A 23,305-nucleotide genomic window follows, 5' to 3' on the forward strand; every position below is an offset into this window, starting at 1 on the left:
TATAAGCTACAATGTAGTATACTTCTTAATGCATGCAAAATGTCACCATACCTGTATGGACAAAGAACTTCTTTGAGGAAGACTCTTTTGGGGCAATGGAGTATGATATCCTGGTCTCCAAGTCCCAGAAAACTAAAGCCGGAGGCCTGGCGATCTGAGAGAGATGATTCATTTTCAGAAATACAAAATTAAAGCTGTGCTGTCTACTTAACAGGTTTACAACCAAATTGGAAATATATATGAGCCCCCACCCCCACTCCCACCCCCACAATGGATCCCAAACCCTTAGACACTTCACTTCCTGGTTCTTTCCCTCTCCATTTAGAGGGCTTATTTTCACAGACTTTGCAATGAGCATATACCAAAGAACAAAGGGAGGAGGACTGAAAGTCTCTGTGTCACCTCAGGGAATGTACATTTGTTCCAGTCAGACTACTCTGTACCTTACATGAGCATAGGTGATGTCTGGGTAAGGCTGTAACCTCTGTAGTACTCAGCCAATGAGGAACCAGGGGAAGGACTTGCACGCTAGGAGATAAATTGCTGTAACTGCCCCGAGTGTGCCTGTCCATCAAACACTCGCTCTTGCAAGAACGTTGATTAAAGCCTCACTTCACTGTGCTCCAAGTCTCCACATTCCTCTTTTGATTTGGGTTGGTGGGCTTATTTCTCACAGCTGGAGTGGCAGCAGTTGGGAGCCAGACTCCCGTGATCTGGTGTGGCTCATTCCCACACTGAGTCTGGATGGCTTGTGTGGACCATAGACATCAGCAGAAGTGATGGGATGTCACTTCCAAGACTAGGTTATAAAGACTGCGGCTTCTGTCTCTGGCATTCCCCTCTCTCTCAGATCACTCAGTTGGGGGCAACCAGGTGCCATGTTGAGGAGCCCTGTGGAGAGCCCCATGTGGCAAGGAACTGGGGGCCTCCTGGGGCACATGAGTGAACTTGGAGTGAGCTTGCAAGCAGCTCCTCCTGCCCACTCCAGCCTAACATGACAGCAGGCCCACCTCCAATATTTTGGGGGCAACCTCCCAAGAAATCCAGAGCCAGAACCACCCAGCTAAGCTGCTTCTGGATTCTTGACTCTCAGAAACTGCACAACATGATAAATATGTATTGTTTTTGAGCCTCTGTATTCTGGGATAATTTGTTAGTAGCAGTAAATGACCAACACAGACAGGGCATCAGGGTCCCAGGCTGAAAGGATCATGCACGGGCTCTCTGTTCTTGAGCAACAGCAGGCCCCCCTCTCTGCCTCTGTTCTCCCCTTGTGCCCACCTCCTCCCATCTCCTTCCCTTTGCTTTTGTCTTACCTTAGGGTGCTTAAAAATAGCACTAGCTTGAACTGGAGTGAGCAGCAGGACGCCCCCCTGGAGATTGCCTTGGATGTCAGCCTGAACTACATCTACAAGGTGAGTTACACACCCATTTCTGCTCACCATCCAGACCTACTCAGCAGTTGTATTATAGGCACTGTGCCAGCCACCAGGACTGATGCTGTGGAGGGCTCACAGCCCCCTATGCCTGGGCCTGCCCCCTGAGTACACCGTGGGGGGTTTGACTTTGGGCGTTGGTGCTTGTTTTCCTCAGCTCCTGCCTGGCATGGCCAAGGGGCTCATGATGCCATCCCCTCCTGCCCAGCCCCATCTCCCAGGGATGCCATCCCTGGCCTAGCACTCTCTCCGTTCTCCAGTTCCTAGCTCTGTGTGCCCTAGCCCAGCCAGGGGCCTACACTGATGGGGACCTCCTGGGCCTGATTGAGCTGCTGTGCCGAGTTGGCCTGGATGTGGGGCTTCGCCTGCTGCCCAAGACTGATCTTCAGCAGCTTCTGCTTCTGCTCCTTGAGAACATCCATGAGTGGCCAAGGAAGGTACCATGAGCCAAAGCCAAAGCCCTAGCCTCTTCTCTAAGGTCCTGAGCCTCCTCACATAGCCTTGTCACTAGGGATTAAAGTGCCCCTAGAGTACACTCAATGGGAATAGCAGGCTTGGAGGCCACCAGGATGCCAGGGAATACTCCCTCCAGTCCCTGGCCTTTGTGACCACATCTTACTTCTGGCTTCCCTGCTGAGTGGGCTGGTGAGGAAGTCAGGGTGGAAGGCAGGCCCTCTCATAGCCCACCTAATGCCTGCTATCCCCACAGCTCCAGAAGCTGTGCTGCAGCCTGAGCGAGGTGTCCGATCACCACCACAACCTGCTGGCGCTCGTGCAGTTCTTCCTGGACGTGACCTCCCGGAGCAGGTGGGTGCTCCTCCACCTCGGGCTCCTCCCTCTGACACTCCTCCCTTCCCCTGGAACAGGCTCCGGTGTAGGGATCCAGAATCCTCCCCATCGGTCCCAACAAACCTCCCCCTCCTGCCCAATCTCTAAAACTCAGGAGAAAGAACTAAAAATACAGCTCACTAATGAGTTCATTACGAAAGGAAAAAAAGCCTAATTTTCTTAACATGATCTTATTAGCAAAACAATTGCCTTATACAATTAGCTTCCGACTGCAGCGCCCGCCTGCTGCTCCCAATCCTTGGTAGAGGGTTCCTTCTAGTCACTCAGACCTCCACTGCAGGAAGTCCCCTAATCACCCCTCCCCCACACCTCTCCCAAACTCTCAGTTCATCTTTCTGCTTTATTTTATGCATAGCATGGCCTTCTGCCAGACATTCTCCTACTGTTTGTTCCTTATTTATGGTGACTCTCCTCTATGTTACCTCCAGGAGAGCAGTCCCTTAGCGGAGTCACTGCTCTTATCATCCAGCATCTAAAACAGTGCCTGACAAGCCTACGGCACTCTGTAAATCCTTTTTTTTTTTTTGAGTGAACAAACAAGGTGAACAAATTCAGCCCTCGGGGCAATGAGGCCCATTCTCTGGACCTGGCCCCAGTCTCTTCTCTCCTTCCTTCCCCCCACTGTAGGCTACAGCCACAGGGTATTCCTTGCCCATCCCTGAGCCAGGAAGACCCCCGGCCTTCATAGGCACCTCTGTAGTAACCCTCCACTGGGGCCATCCCCCTGCACCTCTCTCTTCAGGGGCGGCTTCAGGAAGCAGGCTTGGCATTTCATCCAGACCCACATCCCCAGGGCCCAGACGAGTGCCAAGTGCCATCTTCCTCAGCTCAGATTCAATCCTGAGTTGGAGAGTTCGATCTCCTGCCTGTGAATCTGGTTGAAAGAGAGGAGGCCTCTCCACAGTCCTGAAAGGAAAGTTGTTGCTCTATATTTGAAAGAACTGGGCTTCTAGAAGCTCTCTCTGAGGCCTGTAGGTGTGAGTACTAGAGCAATGCCTCAGTGGGTGCCATTTGCATTAAGCCCAGACACATGGGACTTTTTCCCATATGATCTCAGGAGGCTGACCTCTGCCTTAAGCCTCCCTGCTCAACCCCAAACAGCTAGTGCACTGCATTGCACAAGTCAGAAATTGTAGTCCTGGAAGTCTCTCTCATCCCCAGCTCGTTACCCCTGTTCGTCACTAAATCCTGTCCATTCTGCCCTCCAAATCCCAAACCCTTGTTTGTGGTTGCCTGTCCGTGTCAGCTCCATGAGAACAGGTATGTGTCTGGGTCACAGCCACCTCCGTCCCACCTGCTCCTGTTTTCCTATCACATCTGTCACCGGGATGGTGGTAGTGGCATTTTCTGTGTTCATCTCTCAAAGTCCTCTCTGTGGATACATGGGATTATTGTGTCTCTCCCTCACCTTGCTCCCCTGTTTGCACAGTGGAGTCCAAATGCCTCCAGGGCCCCATGTTGTCCAGCCCCAATTTCCCAATTTCCCATTTGCTCCTAGCAGGCCATATTATTTGTACTTGTTTTTCTCACTTTCATATATATATATATATATATATATATATATATATATATATACACACACACATATGTGTGTGTTTACATACATATACGTGTGTGTGTGATGAACCTCATTCTTTTTAATAGCCATGTAGTATTTCATGGTACGCACACAACCAGTCCTCCATTCTGGATATTTATCCAGGGTACAAGCTTTGTACATCTGTGCAGATATTTCTATACAATGAACTCTTTGAGGTGAAATTGCAGTCCTAAAGTATATACATTTAAAATTTGGCCTCCAAAAAAAGCTGTATCAATTGAGAATACCACCAACGGACATGAAAATGCATGTTTCTACACTGTGTATTCTCAGTTTTGTGTGTTTTAGTCAATCTGGTGAGTGAAAAATGTCATACTCTGATTCTAATTTTTATTTCTCTGATTGCCAGTGGTCTTTTGTGTTTCTTTTATTGTAAGTTATATCTTGATGCTTCTTGCCCATTTTTCTATGAGGTAATCAATCTTCTTATTAACATTGATGATTGTTTGTTATATATGCTTCAGAACTGTATTTTCTCCTAAGGCTGTACATTGTCCTTTTTAAACCTTTGTGCATGATATTTTTCAGTGACCTGAAGTTTGTGGAGTTTTTTTTTTAATTTTATTTTAGAATACATTTAGATTTACAGAAAAGTTATGTGGATAATATAAAGGGTTGATTCTAATTAAATCTTTCTTTCTTTCTTGAAAAGAAAGGCCTTCCCCACCCCAGGATCACAAAAATATTATGTTATATTTCTCCCAATACTTACATTAACTTTGTTACTATTGGTTTTTAATCCCGTCTGGAATCTATTTTTCGGAGGTATGAGACAGGGCTCTAACTTGATTTTTTCCACCCCTGAAGAGCCAGTGAGGCCAACGCCAACTTTTCTTTATGTCTTCATGATCCACCTTTCGCAGCAGACTGGAGACTTCCTTCGTCATCTCCTAAATTTATGATGTCATTTACCTATTAGTTGAATCAAACAGATTTCAGGAATCCGTGTCTTTTACAGGGTGTTGTTGTAGCTCCAGGGCCTTTGCTCAGTGTTCCTTAAATGTCAGGAGTTAATACAATGGAACAACCTCACCTCCCTCTCAAACAGACACATCAACTAGGGTGATAATTCCTAAAGAGGGTTCATCAGCAGGATGGGTGTCATCTGTTTAATTAGAAATTTTATCTTATTTTCCTAAATAGATAAAGCTTTCAAACCGAATAAAATTCAAAAGGCACTGTAGAGCACATGTTTAAAATGTGCCCCTACCAGCCACCCAGCCTGCCTCCATTTCTTGTGTGTGTTTCTGTGCATGTTCTCTCTGCCCTTCTTTTCACTTCTACTAATGTTTTGGCAATCATTCCAAATTGGGTCAGAAAGAGCTTCTAATTTTTCTTTACAGCCACACCGTGGCTGTGGTCTTTAGTTAGCCGCCCCCCGCCCCTCACCCCCTGCTCCCTGTGGGGGCAATGTTGCAGGAGCTTGCTGGCAGCCTTGTTCTGCCCTCACTGGTGGCTGCCCCACTGGGCTTGGTGCCCAGACTGACCCCCAGGAAGGAGGGCGTATTGTTGCGCATTCTGTCACATTCTTAGCCTACTGACTGGTTAAGCACAAAGTGAGAACTGTCACCAACATTTGTGTGATGCACATCCCCACCCCGCCCCTCGCCCCCCGCCCCCATCTTGTTGACCAAGACTTCAGGGATGCACTGTAAATTTAAGGAGAGTTGAGCTCAACCATGAAAAATGAAAGTAAATACTGAAGCCAACCATCTGAAATGGGGCCAATGGGAAGGCTTTCCCTTGGAGGAGCATCAGTCTTGGGACTGTGGCCCCGCTGGTGTAGCTCCAGGGGGCTGTGGGGAGGGGACTTGCCCTTCCAGCTCCTGTGCAGTGTCCCCAGTATGTGTTCTGAGCAAACTTCTGCAGACACTCCCAGGAGCCAGCCCTTTTAGGGGGAGGACAGAGGCCAAGGGCTGCTTTCAGTCCACTGAAAGCTGTTGTACACAGGCTCTGGGACCCACCTCCTTCACCACCCGCGAATGTTTATTAGATATCCTGTGTATGCTGCTTAACTGTGGCCTCCAAAGTGGAAAGGAAGATGAAACCAGCTTGAGCAGGCTGCCGGATCAGCCGGATTCTGACCAGCAAGTAGCAGCTGGCTGCTAAATGCAGGAGCCGTGGGAGAAAGTGGCCTTCAGAGTCTTGAGGTCTTTGAACACTGGGGATAAGAGCACATGCAGGCACACCATAGCTTTCCCCACACCCTCCTTGTTTCCCTTCATCTTCCATGCTGCTCGCTCCCCTCAGGGTAGGGCCAAGGGCCGTACCATGGTAGAGTGTTATGTCCCCCCACCCACCCTTGCACCACCCCCAGCCCCCAACCCTCCCACCCCCAGCTCGGGTGCAGGTCCTAGACCCCTTCATTCTCTCTGTCCATCTGCCTCTGCTGCCTTCATGTCCTGGGCGCCGTGTTCCACCATGACTCCCTTCCTGTGTGCTGCCTCATGTGTCCTATCCCTGCATTGGCCCCTGACCCCTTCTGGCTAACCAGGACCCACTCTGAATCGCTGGCCAGCCTCCATGGGTCCCTCAGCAGATTCCAGACATCACCACTTCCTGCTGCTGAAACCTCTGAACACCAGCAAACAGCACCGTCCCTTCTTTCTCCACTGACTTCTCCACCCACACACCTAGTGGACCCACAACTCACCTCCTTCCTTTCCTCCCGACCCCACCTCCCATGGTCAGGACCCCAACAGTCCTATCCCTTCCAGACCTTCTTTACTTATCCCTTCTTACTCCTATACCTTTCACTTTTTATTCTCTACTGACTGTTCCTTAATACATACATGCCTTCATGCGTCTCCTCCCTTAGAACAGCAATTCTGCCTTCACCCCCTCCTCCAGCTCCTGCTACACCTCCGAGCTCCCCTTCCCCTGTTCTCCCTTACTCCATCCACCCAAAACAGACATTCTGAACCCTGCCCCACCCCCTCCCCCCGCCCCGGCCCCGTGGTGGATTCTTCAGAGATCAAGAGTGTCATAGGAAGTTCTCACCTGAGAAAACAGACATTCAGGCTCTGTGGGTGGGCAAGGCCAGAACATTCTAGAAGGAGGCAGCCAAGGTCCAAAAACCCTCGAAATTTCAGAAGGTCTCAAAATCTGGAGGAACAAGAGGCAGGATGAAGGTCATGTCTACAGGTCAAGGGGCCATGCTGGAGCTGAAAGGGCAGCAAAGGAAAACTGGGTCACAATGAAGCCAGGAGTGTGAGGGGTTGTGGCTGAAGAGGATCTGGCTCACTTTTATGAGTGGGTGTGCATGGGGCGGGGGTTGGTAGGGGTGACCCAAAGAGCCAGGAGTAGAGGAAATGTACTTCATCTGGCACTGTGGCCAAGTTGCCTTATCACCACTGACCTAATGGCCCTTCCTCAGGAACAAGCTTATCATTTTCTTCCTTGACTTCACAGTGTTAATTCTCCTGATTCCCCTCCCCCTCTTTGCCCCATCCTTCTCACTCGCCGTCATCCATTTCCTTCCTCCACTGCTCCTCAAGCCTCAGTTTGCCTGGGGATTCTGCCCCGGTCCCTCTCCTGTGGTCACTTGGCACAGTCTCAGGGAGCTTTCCGGGCTGAGTGCTGTGGTGCTCTGTCTATATGGCCCTGCTTCAGGACTCCAGCTCCCCCTCCCCAGGTGCTGAGTTTCACCCTGCCAGTCTACCCCAAGATGCCTCTGCTGAAGATGGTTACCTTATCTGGGGCTGGGTGCCTTCCTCGGGAGCAGCCCAGTGCTGGGGGCACAGTGGCCTGTCCCTCTGCCTCGACCTGGGATATCTCTGAAGGCCCTTGACAGCTCCAGGGGTCCTTGCAGGGTCAACCACGGGTTCTGCTGTGACTACATTGCAACCTGGATTTCCCCTTTGGCTCAAACCTGCTTCCTTCATCCTTACAGGAGGTCGTCTCAAGAGCACCCCTCTCCCCCCTCCCATAAATTCCCTGCATGCTCACCTCCACTTCAGAGTCCACCTCCTAGGGAACTTGACTTGATACCCCATCTTGTCCACATTCATGGCTGCAACTCCAACCATGTGCCAGCAGCTCCCAAGTCAATACCGTTGGCTAGACTTTTCTGCTAAGCACCAGATCTGTGTGGGCAAGTATTTCAGGTTCCACGTGTGTGAAACAGAAGTCACCACCTTCTGAGGAGGACCACCTTCTCCTGTCTTCCTTGTCTCCATGTTGGCATTAGCACGTGCCCACTGTCTGAAGCCCAGGGGCAGTCCCCTCCAGCTCCTCCTCCCCAGCAAAAGACATCTCTCCCGCCACCCTCACACAGTTCCGCCTTTTGCCACAGCGCCCCTGAATTGCTGCCTCCTTCCAGGCTGTCTCCCATCTGACCCATGCCTCCACTGTCCAGCCTTGTGACCTGGCTTCAGATGCACAGCCAGCCACGTCATGCTTTTGCTTTGTTAAAATCCCTCAGGCTTCTATCCTCAGGATGAAATTTAAACAGTGGCATACTAAGACCTTAGTGCCTTCTCTTCCAGTCTTACCTTAACCCCTTCACATGTCCCCAGCAAGCTCCCAAACTCCAGCCTCCCAAACTCACAATTTGTCCCCGAGTCTTTTCATTTTTTCTTTTTTTTTTCTTTTAATATTTTTTGGGAGAGCCCAAGTGGGGGGAGGGGCAGAGAAAGGGGGACAGAGGATCTGAAGTGGGCTCTGTGCTAACAGGCTGACAGTACAGAGCCTGATGTGGGGCTCGAACTCCCGAACCGTGAGATCGTGACCTGAGCCAAAGTAGGACACTTAACCACCGAGCCACCCAGGTGCCCCATTGTCTCTGAGCTTTTCAACGTCAGTTCCATCTTCCCAAAGAAGCCTCTTCCCTTATCCCTCTCCTCCTTCTCTTTGCCTGGTTAGCATTTTCTCGACCTCAAGACTAGGCTCAGACGGGAGACATCTCTCCCAAGATACTTCCTGACACAGGGCCCTGATTGTTGGCACCCTTGGGCTGACTCCTTGGGCTAGGAGCGTCTTGAGGGGGGAGGTGTGACTTTGCTTTCTGGGCCCTTGGAGCCTGGAATGAGGAGGGACTCATGTGTGTGTGCATGCTCATACTCATGGAGCTCTCGCTTTTGGAGGGCAGAGCTCAAAAAGCATAGAGTTGGTTTTTAAGTAGCCAGTTGCAAATGGAAAGATGGCTTGGGCTGGCTAGGAGATGGTGCAGTAACATTTTGAATGTGGATTGCATGTAAACCTAGTGAGGAAAGAAGTAGGAAGTATCCAGAGACAGCAGGGGCTGCACCCGGAACTCAAGCATGATCTCAGCTTTTGATAGATAGGGAAGATGGAAAGTAGGACACCAGAACAAGGCAGATTGGCAAACCACGTGGACCAGTGATGGCGCCGGTGGAGAAAACTAAGGCCCATAGAAGGGACTTTTGTGAAGTTGGTTTTGAATAAAGGAGTGCTGTTTTGGGCTGGCAGTGACATGTCGACACTGATGAAGAGAGGACAACACTACCTAATTCCTGGTTTGCTCCCCTCTTCTTTGTTGAGGAGCATCATTTTTCATCTCAACTCCACTACTGATAGAAGGGAATCGAAGCCGCAGACAGCATGGGCAGAGACTGTATGGAAGCCTCCAGCTGTGCGGAATGGGTTTAAGTCCCCTGTGGTGGGTGCAAGCACGTCCCACATCATTGCTGGGGGAGGAGCACATGGGGTGCCCTGGGTCAACGGAGACCTCTGGAGGTGGGAAGGGAGGGCAGGATGAGCTCTCTTCACTCAGCACGGCGTATGCAGAGGGCTTGAGGCGCCCCCCACACCATTCCCCAGGGACAGTTTGTGAGCACATACACAGGAAAGGAAGCTCTGCTTTCTAGGATTCCTAAGAATAAATCCTACCAGACTAGCCTCATTTATGTTTTGACAGGCCAACCAGAATAGTACTCTGGAAAGGACTGTCTGGGCTTTTGTAGGGCGCTTGGTAGAGACTACCATTGTATCCTGAGGATGACAGGAGAAATGTCGGGCTTCTCATCACAGGCGCTGCTGGCCATCAGAGCCTGCCTGGAGGGCAGGCCCCCAGGACACCCAGAGGCTTGTCTTCACTGACAGGTTGGTCAGGGCAGACCCAGTATCTCAGATGAGGCCATTAATGGAACAACGGTCAGACTCACACATGACATGAATACAACTGACAGCGAATGGAAGATTCCAGAAGATCTCAACAAACCACAATGACAGTCTGAGAGGAAAAGGGAGACCCAGCTGCACAATTAACAACAGGATCTGGGAAATGAGATTTGACAGCAAGACGTGTGAGAGAGACTTTGGGCTCAATCTGTGATCAGGGTGGCCAGGAAAATGGGCGTTAGTTAGGGCCAGCTCTGAGCACCTCACTGACTAGAATGTTAACAACCCCCAGGGCCTTTGGAGGACCCAACCCACAGCAGCAGAAAGATTCTGAAAGAGAGAAAAGTGTAGTGTGGCTGTTATACCTGGAGAAGAGGGAACTATGGGAAATATGGCTACTTCCCTCAGGTATGTTGAGGACCTAACTAAATAGACAAATATGTGGACATTAGATGGGGTGACTTTGTTTTTAATTTTTTTTTAGCGTTTATTTATTTTTGAGAGCACGAGCAGGAGAGGGAGGGGCAGAGAGAGAGGGAGACACAGAATCGGAAACAGGCTCCAGGCTGTGAGCTGTCAGCACAGAGCCCGACATGGGGCTCGAACCCACAAACTGTGAGATCATGACCTGAGCTGAAGTCAGATGCTTAACCAACTGAGCCACCTAGGTGCCCCTTAAGTAAGCTCTGTGCCCAATGAGGAGCTTGAACTCAAGATCCTGAAATCAAGAGTTGCATGCTCTACCGACTGAGCCAGCCAGGCGCCCCTAGATGGGGTGACTATTAAGATGTTTTCTAAGCCTGAGGTTCTGTGGATTTCCAATACCAAAAAGAATACCAAAAAGAAAGAGGGAAGAAAGGTGGTAAGGAGGATTGGAGTTGGGTCATAATTGTCCATAGGAACTTTATTTACTAAATAATAGTAACTTTTTATTTAGTTCTACATTTGGGAAAGGACACATCAAAGGTAGATACTCAGTGCACTTAGCAAAGGGGACCGTATGTATAACTACGACTATATCATAGGACCATAGATAGAATGTCATCTGCTCCCCAGAAGCCCTCTTGAGCCTCTCCCAGGCATTCCCTCTACAGAGAAAACCACTTCCCCGACTTCTTTTCCATAGATTAGTTTAGCCTGTTTTTGAACATGTGTATAGATGGGACTGTACAGAGTATTCTCTCTTATGTCTGGCTTCCTCAGCATAGTGTCAACACTTCGTTTGTGGGATTCATCCATGTACAAGTGAGCTGTAAGCATCCATGACTGTCTGCATCCTGCCATCTCTTCCTGTCTGCACTGTGCATGCCCACACTGATGAGTACCCTAACCTGTGTGTGGATGACTGGGCAGACTACCAAGGAAGTTGCCCTAACCTCTAAGCCTAGGGCTTAGTCCTTCTTGCCTGGGTAGCACATGCTCACATGCAAGGTGGACTCCAAGTGAAGAGGGGGTAGCATAAGAGGTGGCTGTGATGCATGGGAGGCATTGTGGACAGTCCCTGAGAGGCAAGCCAGGCAGATGCCCTGAGGCAGGGTGTTGGGCAGCTTTTCCACAGCGGAACAGGCCACTGTTGTTGCTTCCTGAGCTGCCCTAGAGACGTGGAAAAGGCAGCTCACGCCTTTGGCCAGATGCCTGATGGCCTTTTAGGGTAGTTCAGCCTTGGCAGGGCCTGGTTCCCCTCCAGAGAAGCAAAGATGAGGGGCCCCAGAGGGGGCTGCGTTGACCAGTGTGGTTGTCCCAACATCCTAGTGGCCCACTCTGGTTGGTGCCTGGCTCCTGGCTGTGCTGCCCCTTGCAGGAGCTAGAGGGAAGGTTGGATGCTGGGAGGCAGAACGCCTGCTTTCCACTTCCTGGCTCTGCTGTGGATTTGGGAAAGTCATTTCCAGATTTCCCAGAGCCTTAGACTCCTCTTAGCGCTAATCCAGTGTCCTGATCTTACAGAGGCCCGTGGGGGGCAGGGGCGGGGAGGGGCAGGGCTGAGGCAGAGGCCTGGCCTGGTGTGAGCTTAAGGCTGGAGCTTGTTTCCTTATATGACAGTGGCTGGGATGGCTCCAGTGGCTTCTGCATCCTCCTTTGTCCGGCTGGTTTGAGTTCCAGAGAGGCCTTGTCGGGTGGGGTCGGGCAACTTCTAGGAGAGGAAGAGCCCCTGGCCAACCTCTGCTGAGCCCATGGCTCCTTTTTCTTGCCCCCTACACAGTTTGGGTGTTATTTGGGGTGAGTCCTTGCGTTTTCTCCTCCGTAGAGTAAGTTCTCAGTCTAAAATTAAAAAGTGGCCCTATCCCCTGTCCCTGTGTCCCGGTGGGAACTGAGATCGTGTTTAAAAGGCAGGAGACCATCAGAATGAAAGGCAGTGCACGGGGGGGGGGGGGGGGGGGGGGGGGGGGACAGCGAGGGGGAGCATGTCACCTTCAGATGTGGGTTCCTTTTCATCCATTCACCCAGTGCTTTTTCTGGTGCTTTTCTTCTTTTCTGGACAACAACCCTGTCCTGACCCACCCAGCCCGCCTCTTCCCTTCTGGAACCACCCCGGCTCTGCTTCGCTGGCCTGCCAGCACCCCCACCCCTAGGTTGGCCCCTCCCCACCCTCTGCAGGGTAAAGGAGCTCCCACACAGGCCTGGGTTTTGGATTAATGAAGCCCAGATGCAGGCCTTCTGACTCTGGCTACAAGTTAGCTTTGGAGTAGCAGCACAGAGGGGCCATTTACCGCCCACTGTGCTCCAGGCCCAGCTGCTGCCGGGGCTGCTGGGGAACAGCTGGAGAGCAGGTCCTGACTGCCAATGAGGTGGAAGCCATGCGGAGTGTGTGGTGTGGCCAGGGAGAAAATGGAGGGTGGGGCTCTGGGTGAGGGGTAGGGGTCTGGCTGCACTCACAGGATGATGAGGGGCTCCTGTTTGCTATCCCATGAGGCAGTCTAGATGAGGCTGCCTCTCCACAGGTCTCTGGTCTGGTTGGAATGCTGAGGGGCTCCGCAGAAAGGGGTCAAGGCTAAAAGGAGAGAGGGTCAGGGAAGGCCCCATGGGTTAATGTCAGGTCTTCCGATCAAGAATGGACCAGGGAGGGGCACCTTCGGCTCAGGTCATGATCTCGAAGTTCCTGAGTTTGAGCCCTGCATCAGTCTCTATGCTGACAGCATGGAGCTTGCTTGAGATTCTCTTTTTCTCTGTCCCTTGCCCATTCACCCTCTCTCTCAAACACTAAAATAAAAAAAGGAATGGACCAGGAATGGCTGGCCCCTCCCTGGGTTGCCAGATAAAATATAAATATTGCACGGGAGAAACTTAATGCTAAGCAAATTACTCTGTTTATCCATAAGAAGTTCAAATCTAACTGGGCAGCCTATATTTTTACTGGCTAAATCTGGCAATCCTGTCTCTCCCTGCAGCTGAATTTCTTCTTTAAGTAATAGTTTTATTGAACTACAACATACAAACACACAGAACACAGACCATCAGTGTATGGCTCAGTGGATTGCCACAAATCGAGCACATGTGAGACCAGCTCTCTGGTCATGAAATGAAACAGGAGCAGAACCTGCCTACCCCCCAAGCGTCACCACTATTCCCGGCTTCCAACAGCTGCTATTTGCCTATTTTTATACTTGATGTAAATTAAATATAAATTAAATCATACACAAGTATTCTTTTGTACCTGGCTTCTTTCACATGACACTGTGAAGATCCATGCCTTCGGATACAGTTTTAACTCACTGTCGTTAGGCATAGGGTTGAGTTGCGTAGATGGAGCCCAACCTGTGAATGCATTCTGTTGGCATATCAAGAGTACACTTCTGCCTCTCGTGTGTGTGTGTACGTGTGTACCCAGGAGTAAGATTGCTAGGTCATGGGGTGAGCACATGTTCATCTTTAGTAGATCTTGCCAAGCAGTTTCTCAAAGTGGATTAAATTCCTACCTGCTGTGTATGAGCATCTCTGTTGATGCTCACCAGCAGCGTGCATTTCCCGTCTTTTTCAGGTTCTCCTTTCTGGTGTATGGTGGTGTTGCCTCTGCAGCTTCTATTTTTCCTCTTTCTAATCAAGAACCTGTTGCTTTGTTGATTCCTCCGACTTTCATGACTAAATGCTAGGAAAATCAACAAGGGCCCTGCGTCAGCCTGCTCAGCCCCACAGGAGCCGTTCAAGGAGGCATCCCTCCCCCACCTCAGTTCCATCACCCAGGAGCCTCCCTCACGTGAGGCCTGGGCAGCAGGAGGCTCTGCCCTGGGGAAGTTGCAGTGGAGCCCAGACCATTAAGCCCGGAAGTGGCTGGGCTGGATCCTGCCTCCCTAAAGTACTTTCTTGGCATTTCCCAGTGCTGCCCGTGGCAGGCTGTTCCCGATATCCGCCCAGTCCCTTGTGGTGTCCTTCCAGGGAGGTGGCTGAGGGCACCTGTGAGGGTCCCTCCAACAGTGCTGTTGCCTGAGGGCATTTCTCCTCTAAGGAGCTGGTTCTAACCCAAGTGTTTTCCTTCGTGTTCCTTATGTTCCCTCTAACTTCAGGACCTCTCATTTGCTTCCTCTGATGGTGGCTCTCTGCAGGAACTGGGGACTGTGGCCACATCAAGGTCTATACCAGGGGCTGACGTCTGCTGCCCATGGGGAGCCACAATGTATGGAGGTGCAAGAAAAGATGGGAGCCTCGTGGTAGAAATGGGCTGTGGCATGGAGCATGGGCAGAGGAGGGACCCCAGACCCCTCTTCCCATCACTCCTTCCAGCCTCTTCGGCCGCTACCACCCCAGCCCCATCCTCTGGTCTCCACACCCCTTTGCTCTTCCCTTTTGCTCCTTCCAGCCCTCAAGGACTCATGAAAATCAGAGCCCTGAACATTAGCATCTGAAATCCCCATCAGAGGTCTTCACTCCAAAAGATGGCAGATACTAGCCCCATCCCGACTGTTCAGTGCTAGACTGGTCCAGCCCAAACTGACTGGAGCCAAAGGCACTTCACTGGCTCACATGACCCACTGACCTACCGATTGGTCCAGGGGCTGGGGGCTTCAGGCACAGCAGGCTCTGGGTGTGGTCAGAACTCTGTCCCTGTCCTCTGTCTCTGCTTGATTCATCATCCAGGCTCTCACACAAGGAGGCAGGATGGTCACCAGCAGGTGTAGGATCACCTCCTGTCAGATCAGTGGCCCTGCTGGAAAGGCACACACACTCCTGATAATTCCAAACAGGGCACCGAGGCTACCTCTCAGTGACTCAGTCACTCAGATTCTGATGCGCCAGGCCTGGCTCATGTGCCCACCCTGGGTGGGAGCAGGTTCTCCAAAGGAAAGCCACTGGATGCTGGGTAAAAAAAAAAAAAAAAAAAAAAAAAAAATTAGCCCCACTCTCTATTACCCTACATGGTCTAAAAGATTCAAACACTGCAAAGGACAGAAAAGGCAAAGGTCTGTGCAAAAGCAGCTGAACATTGCCCATCTCTGTGTATCCACAGAGAAGTATAGATATGCAGCGAGAAAGACCAACTAAGAAGAAAAACCACTGTGCCAGCATCTGAAATTAAAGTGACTCTAATTTTTTTACTTTTGCTTATTTTTAAACCTTCCCATCATGTTTTATTGCTTCTAAAATAAATAATGTTATAAACCAAAAGAGTAAGCCAAAGTACTCCAGACAACATGGCTCTCCCATGCTCACCACTCGGAGGGCATCCTGCCCCCTCGTGGACTTCAAGCCCACCTGCTCTCAGAGTGTCCCGCCACTCAGTCCTTCTTACTCCTTCTCTCACAGGCAGCTTCGAAGCCAGCTCAGCCTTGTGGTCATTGCCCGGATGCTAGACCAGCAAGAGACGCTCCCTCTCTGGCAAGAGAAGGCCCAGGTGAGTCTTGGCCTCAGCCGGGCAGCATCCACTGGGCCCAGGAAGCCTGTGGGTGAGCAAAGGGCCCTCCCTAAGGCCTGCCTGCTCCTGAGGCTTTTCTCAAAGGTTGGGGTCCTCAGGCCAGGAGAGCCAAGTTGAGTTTGAATTTTTCATTCATACCGTTGCATTCAACAATTACTATTTTGTATGCCTCCTGTGTACTAGGCACTAAGGATAGAGCAGTGAGCTGGGAGCATGTGTTACTTTTTTTTTTTTTTTTTTGTAAAATACGCACGACATAAAATTTACCATTTTAATGTTTGGGGTTTTATTTTGTTTTGTTTTTGTTTACCATCACGACAGTTTTAAGTGTAGAGTTCAACCATTCAGTGGCTCTAAATACATTTGAGACGTCGTGCAGCCATCACTGCCTTCCACCTCCAGAAATTTTTTTTATCCTCCCAAATAGAAACTCCATACCCATTAAACACTAATTCCCATTGCCTCCTCTCCCCGCCCCTGCTTATATTACTTTTTATATGTGGAAAAAAACAGTGAAGGTGAAAACAAACACTACACACTTAAAACTACTCACTCCTAGTGCCTCTCCCTTTCCAGTGTTAGGCATTCTTGGAACAGCAAGAGAAGCACAGCTTTGTCTTCTTTCCCCATTCCCCTTCTCTCCAGAAAGCTCTGACCACAGCCTCTGTGCAGCTTGGGGCCCTGGGGGTGGGGGCAGGCAGCATGGGTCACAGCCAGCCCAAGGATGGGAGTCTGAGCATGCTCTCTCCCTACCTCCTAGAAGCTCTGTGGGATCCCAGAATAGGCGCTGGGTACAGCCGAACCCTCTGGCTCAGCAACACAAGATGGGCAAGGCAGTCCCTGTGAAGGGCTGTGTGTCTCTATTCATAGAGGTGTACAAGGCAAGCCCGCGTAACCTTTTGCCCAGAGTGCTGAGAGAATGTTCCAGCACATCCTGGGGCAGCCTGGACAATATAGCTGAGTCTGCAATGCCATGATTGTAGGGCGGGAGCTCAGAAAGCTGACTGGTTGGGTTGGCTTTTCAGAGTGGGCTCGGCCTGGCTTCTGCCCTGGCTGCCCCCTTTGCCATAAATACTTTCCCCCTAGGACTTAGCATGGCTGGAACTTCTTGTCATGCCAGTTCCTGCTAGAACATCACCTCCACCTGGAAGCCCTTCCTGACCACCCAATCTGAAGTGCCCTGGCACCATCACCCTGTTTAAAATTTTATTTGTATTTACCTGTTTTAAATTTTATTTATATTTACCTGTTTTTATTTGTATTTACCTTCTGACAGTGTCTTATTTATTTGTTCAGGGTCTGTGTTCACACACACACAGACCCCAACACCAGCTCCTTGAATGCAAGGACCAAATGCTTTCAGCTCACCACTGCCTGTTGGCGCCTGGCACACTTCTGGAGGTTCTCAAGGCACACTTATGGAGTGAACACGAGCCTGAGGTTGAGTTCCTGGAGTGTGCAAGAGGAAGTTCCCTTTCCCTGGAGACCTGGGGAGGGGTGGGTGGGCGAGTGGCCTGCACTGGGGTCACTTCACACAGGGAAAAGCCTGATGACAGAGCATCTCTGTGAAGGAGGAGGAACCAATCAGTGTCTCAGGGGTGCCAGGCGGTTAGGAGTAGGGGCAGGCAGAGATGCAGCAGGCAGACAAGACCCGAGTGGTCCCAGAGGGCTCTGGAGGGCAGGTGGGGGTCACCAGGGCCCAAGGAAAACAGAGCACAGTGTCAGCAGAGCAGAGGGGAAAGGCCAGAGCATCAAGATCGGGAAAGGCAAGACGGCTGTGGGTGGAGGGGCATAGCCACCCCCCTGCAGTGTTTGAAGAGACCAGAAAGACAAAGGGTGGTTCAAGCATCAGAGTCAATTTAAGGCTCCGGCTTTGTTTTTGATGTGTTTTTTATTGGCTAGAGCCTGTGTGTGGGAGAGTGAGGAGAGCATGATGGGGACCAAAGAGCTGGGAGGGGAAGTGCTATGGATTACCTGGCCCGGGCAGGCCCTTCGAGGGAGGCAGTAAACGACTCCTCAGGGTGGGGATGTACCCCCAAACACCAGGGGAGAACTGGCCTGGGAGCCCCTAGCTGCTCGCCGGGGCCCACCGGGGACCAAGCCAGACTCAGCCCTGCCCAGCTCCAGGCCTTTCCAACCATACCAGTCACCCACATGCCCCCCGTGTGCTATCTGTACAGGAGACCCTAGCTGAGCATCACCTCTGTGCCAGGCTCTGTGCCAGGCTCCACACCAGGAACCACCCTCAGAAGAGAGGGTGTGAGCAAGGTGGGCTGAGGGCACAGTGACTAAGTGTGCCTGAGGGCAGTGAAGTGGCTTCCAGAGAAGGTATCCTGAGCCAGGTCTTGGAGGCTGAGTCAGTGCTTGTGTTCCAGAGAGGAGGGTCTGCAGGCAGGCACCAGCCTCCTGGCGGCTCAGCTCCAGGAGAGGAAGGACCAGCTGGGGCCTGCCCGAGGCCCTCCCCGTGTGTTTCCCCCATCTCTACTGCAGGCCTGGGGTTGCCACGTGGGCCTCCCAGGTCTCCAGGCTGCAGGCACTCCCCTTTCCAGTCTGGCCTGTCAGACGGATCCTTGCCTTCAAAGGGCCACCTTGGCCCCACAGCCGCCCACATCAAACCCGCACGCCCCCTTTCCCAACTTCTCCTCCATGTGGCCTGCCTGTGCTGCCTGTTTTTCTCTGCCCTCCTCGCAGGCCGACCCTGCGCTCTCTGCTTACAGCTGTGTGCCCTGGCCCTCCTTCCTTTCCATCACACCCCAACCAAAACAGTGGTAGCTAACATGGTGCACAACCCTGGCCGCATCCCAGGTGCTGTTCTCAGAGCTTACCTCTCATAGGAGTCCCAAGCAGTAAGGGCTGTTACCATCAGATGTTTTTCACAGATGGGGAAACTGAGGCAGGTGTGGTTAGGAAACTTCTCAGGGTCATACAGCTGGAAAGCCTTGGAGCTAGGATTTGACTCCAGGGTCCTTGTTCTTGACTACTGCAGCACGCTGTCTCCACTTCTCCAGCCCCTTCCTCAGCTCTCATTGTGGTGACAAACCGGACCACACCTGCCACTTCATGCTGAAGATGCCCTGCTGGTCCCCTGAGCTTTATTCCTAAGTGGCAGATAGGAGGACAAGGGCTGTCCCTTCTACTTCCTTCATTGATGTATACATGTTTGATAAACCTTATCAGTAGATTGACTATAAAGGGGAATCTAAGGGTTGAGAATTGACTCCTCTAGGAGAGGATCTGGGGTGAATGCCTGGGCAGAGGCCTCTCAGGGCACTGCTGGGAAGGAGGATCCCGTGACCCCTGGATGGCTTGGCTCTCTGTCTCTGGCTGCAGTCTGAAGCCCTAGAAACAGGAGCTGAAGAACTGAATTGGAGGGATGGGACTTCTGTAGGTGGTCAGGATGCAACACCCCCAAAACTCGTATTTTCCAGGAGAGCCTCGAAGTCAGGCCTGCTGCCTGTTGTCCCTGTGAGTCCTGGGACTATCCCAGAAACAGCAGGGTTTTGTCCGCATTCACCAGTGTGCTCCAGACACTGCTCAGGGCACTGAAGATACAGCCCTGAACAGAACCTAGTCCCTCCCTTGTGAAACTCATGGTCCCGGGGGAGATGGACACAGGCATCAAGAAATAAGTAAATATTTGGCATACCAGATGGTGATAAGGGCTCTGGAGAAAAATAAAGCCAGATAAAGAGGAGAGGGAATGTTGAGAGATGGGGATATTTGTGCACAGAACTGAAGTCAAGCAGGTTTCTTGGGGAAGAGCATTCCACACAGGGAACAGCAAGTACAAAGGCCCTGGGGTAGGCAGAGTTCTCTTAGGTTGGAGGAAAAACAGAAACCGTTGTGGCTGGAGCAAAGGATCAAGGACAGAGTAGTAGAAGTTGAGGTCAGACAGGTAAGTGGGGATTCAATCCACCAGAGCCTCGGGGCCATGGTAGAGGCTTTGACTTTGATGCTGAAGTGGAGAGCCATTGGAAGGTTTTGATAAGAGAAACAGAATCTGATTTATTAAATATGTTGAAAGGCTACTGCGTTGAGCATAGGTGATTGCAGTAATCCTGGGAAGAGATGATGGTGGTTTGGCCTGGGGAGATAGTGTTGTAGGTGGTGAGAAGTGGTAGGACTCTAGGTGTAATTCCCAGGTACAGCCAGTGGGATGCGAGATGTGAGAGAAAGGAGACCAGAAGGGCTCCAGGATCTAGACAACTGGCAGGTTGAGGAAGCCCTTTACCGAGATAGGCAAGACACAGGTAGAACAGGTTTGGGGCCAAGTCAGGAGTTTGCTGCTTATCCCAGGCCATCTCTTGCAACACAGTCAACCTCTTTTGTCAAACCACGTCTTCCAGTTTGGGGTCTGGAAAACATGGGCTTTAAGTGGCCAAAATGGAGGAGGTGCACAACCTGCATCTCCTATGGAGAAGCTGGCTGCAGCCCCAACCTGCCCTTCACTCATTCAGTTGTTTAATGAATGCTAATGAAACACACACCAGGTGCCAGGTGCTGTGCTAGACTGTGGGGACACTGCAGTGAACAAAACCTGCCCTAGGAGGCCTTACCTTCTAGTGGGGGAGGGGGGGCAGGTAATAAACACAATAAACAAGTAAATTACGTAACGTGTTAGGAGGTGGTAAATGTGATCGGAAACGTAAGTAGTTCAGGGCGAGGGGATTGGCAGGTGTGGGTGGTGTAGGTGGCAGCGTAGACAGGGAACTGGGGCTGCAAGGGAGACAGGGGCAGCTGTGTGTGTCTGGTCAGAAGGCCCAGTCAGAGCACAGGCTGCAGGGAGCAGCAGGGCCACCTGAGCCTCACAGACACTTAAGATCCTGGCCTTCTCCACGGGGCAGATAGAAGCACTGCTGGGGTCTGAGCACAGGAGTGACCAGCCATGTGGACAATTGCCCGGCTGGAACTCCTCTTCTCCTCCTGCCAGGCAGACTGACAAGACCAGTGGAGGCCCGCCTTCTTGGGTGATCATTTGCCTCTTGCCTGGAGGTGTCTGTCCTAATGAGCTGAGTGTTTGCAGAGACAGCTTCCAGCGGTGGGGGTGAGGTGGGGAGGCGCAATGTCAGGTCCCGGCCCTGCTGAGATGCACACGGTCCAAATATGCCCTTATCCCTGAGAGGGGTGTGGCTGCCAGAGCTGGAAACAAAAGAGAGTAAGCAATCAGAAGGCCACAGCTTGTGCGCTGAGCAGGGTGAAGCCATTTTCACAGAGAGGAAAACATAGGAGCCATGGAGCTGCAGTTGTGTGCCCTGCCCACCCCCAGCTTCTGTAGCAGGGAGGGCCCTGGGGTGAGGCTGCCTGCCTGAGGACTGCTTCTGGGGGCGTGGGCTGCAGAGCCTGGCCCCTGTGCTTGCACAGCTGTGATCCCAGAGCAGGCAGGGCCCTTTTGGAAACTATCCCTAGCCTTGCAAGGCCTGAGCAAGACAGCACAGCTCTGGTTTTGGTGAAGCTCCAGATGGTGCCTCTCTTTTGCCCAGAACCTTCTCTCTCCCTCCCTCCCTTCCTCCCTCCCTCTCTCTGTCTCTCTGTCTCTCCTCTCTCCCTCTCTCCCTCTCTCTCTCTCTCTTTCTCTCTCCTCTCTCCCTCTCTCTCTCTCTCTCTCTCTCTCTCTCTCTGACTCCTCATCTCCCTTCCTAAAGGGATGTGACACTAGGCCAAGAAGACCTGGCCCCCTTCCAGGAGCCAAGGCCTCGGGCCTGTCTCCTAGCCCTCAGCCCAGCTGCTCTTGTGGACTGTCTGAGCCTGTGGCCGGCTGAGGTGCTGAGCAGGTGTCTGCGGGTGAGTCAGGGGGAGGAAGCCAGGTGTGCCGGGCAAGGCTGGGCTAGAGCAGGGAACTGGGTGAGGGGCTCGGGCCTGAGTCCTTTTGGCCAGCCTACACTTGCTACATGTGAAAAGATGGTGCCTCTGTGAATTCCCCTGGCGTTGCTTCTTTGATCAGCAGCCCCCTTTCCCAGAGAGGCCAGGGCTCAGAAACTGCCTGCCGTTTGCCCTGGCCACCAGTTAGCTCCACGGCAGCTGGATGGTCGTTGCTAAGTCTGAGCCCAGGCTGCCCAAAGCAGGTGCAGGGCCTGGGCCAGGAGTGGCTTACTGCAAACACCTGGACTCCTGCAGGCCCTGTTCCTGGGAGGGGTGGGGGCACTCCCATTTGTTCAGAGAGGGAGGTGCAGTTTTCATGGGTGGTGGGGTGGCTGGCAGATTAAGTGACATATCAAGCAAATGCAGCACGTGGACCTTGTGGGGAATCCCCACTCCAAAAGCCCAACTGGTGAGGACATCTTTGAGACAATCAGAGAAAACTGAACATGGTGTTAGCCCACATAAGGAATTCTTGGTAATTTTGTTGGGCAGGAGAACATACTGTGACCATGCTGGGGAGAGAAATCCTTATCCTTTTCGGTTTAGAAGCTCTTTATGGGTAAAATGATACAATGTTTGGATTTGCTTTAAAATTCCCTGGAAGGAAAAGGGTGGGGGCGGAGAAACAGGGGCAGGCAGAATGATGTAGAGCGAGCGCAGTCATGAGAGGGGGCGGCGGGAGGTACACAGCCTCTGCTCCTCCGTAAGCCTCTCCAATCCCCACAGCAAGTTCAGTGAAGAGAGAGACGCACGAGAGGCCTGAGCAGCAGCTCAGGGTGGGAAGGATCTTGCCCTCTTTGCTGACCTTGGTTCTTCCAGCCCCGAGTGCTTACTCCAGGGAAGTGGATCAAACAGCCAACCTACAAAGATCTTAGTGCGCTCCTTTAAGGGAAGGCTCAGCTTGTGTTAGGCATCATGTGCATGCATGGCCCTCCTGTGGTTGTCTCCATTTTGTCTGGCTCCAAGAGGCCACACAGCATGTCAGTAAGAGGTGGATCCAGGTTGTGGAAGCTGGTGGTCTGGCTCCAGAGCCCACGCTCTGACCTGCTAGTGCCAGCCAAGTGTCCCAAGCACCCAATGTGTGACGGCCTCTCTTCTCCTCCCTAGCTGTCTTTGCTCAGCCAGCTTCTGAGCCTCATGAGGCCATCATCCCTGAGACAGTACCTGGGCTCTGAGACCTTGCCACCCTGCCAGGAGCAACAGCCAAAGACCAATGCTGAATTAGACTACAAGGTGAGCACCCAGCACCTGCCTACCTCAGCCCAGGCACCACACAGCCCGGTAATGAGGAAGGCAGGGCTGTCCACACTGCAAGCCTATAGGGCCTTTTTGCTGCCAGTCCTCCTAAAACCCCAAGGCCTTTAAAATTCCAGCAAGCGCCTCCCTCTGGTGAGAGGAGGTGCTCATCATCCCTGCATAGCCTGTAATTAGGGCCCTTGCCCGTGCCCCTCACAGAGGCTCAGTGGGGCGCTCCATGCACAGGCAGTCTGGCCCTCTGGCCCTGCTCCTGGGTTTTGCTGCATTCTTTATAGTCCCATGTGCATTTACTAGCCGTGGAGTGCCCTGTAGTCCTACAGCATAGTTTAAAGACGATGCAAGGGCTGAAATAATGCTGGTGAGGGAAGCGGGGCTGGG

At 51.9% G+C, this 23,305-nt stretch overlaps 1 protein-coding gene across 10 annotated transcripts in view; it reads left to right on the forward strand.

Annotated features, from left to right (window-relative positions):
• Positions 1–23,305, forward strand: part of FAM178B (family with sequence similarity 178 member B) — a 115,702-nt gene that overhangs the window by 74,987 nt on the left and 17,410 nt on the right. For 9 of the 10 annotated variants that reach the window (XM_023251624.2, XM_006930055.4, XM_006930056.4 and 6 more), the window contains exons 10-14: positions 1,322–1,415; positions 1,697–1,873; positions 2,146–2,243; positions 15,703–15,790; positions 22,778–22,903. In XM_023251624.2, the coding sequence (XP_023107392.1) occupies positions 1,322–1,415; positions 1,697–1,873; positions 2,146–2,243; positions 15,703–15,790; positions 22,778–22,903 (583 nt within the window). Of the gene's footprint in view, positions 1–1,321; positions 1,416–1,696; positions 1,874–2,145; positions 2,244–3,027; positions 5,106–15,702; positions 15,791–22,777; positions 22,904–23,305 lie in introns of those variants that run through there. The other variant, XM_045054109.1, reaches the window with a different exon arrangement.

Source organism: Felis catus, chromosome A3 (assembly GCF_018350175.1).
Source record: "Felis catus isolate Fca126 chromosome A3, F.catus_Fca126_mat1.0, whole genome shotgun sequence".
Lineage (NCBI taxonomy): Eukaryota > Metazoa > Chordata > Mammalia > Carnivora > Felidae > Felis > Felis catus.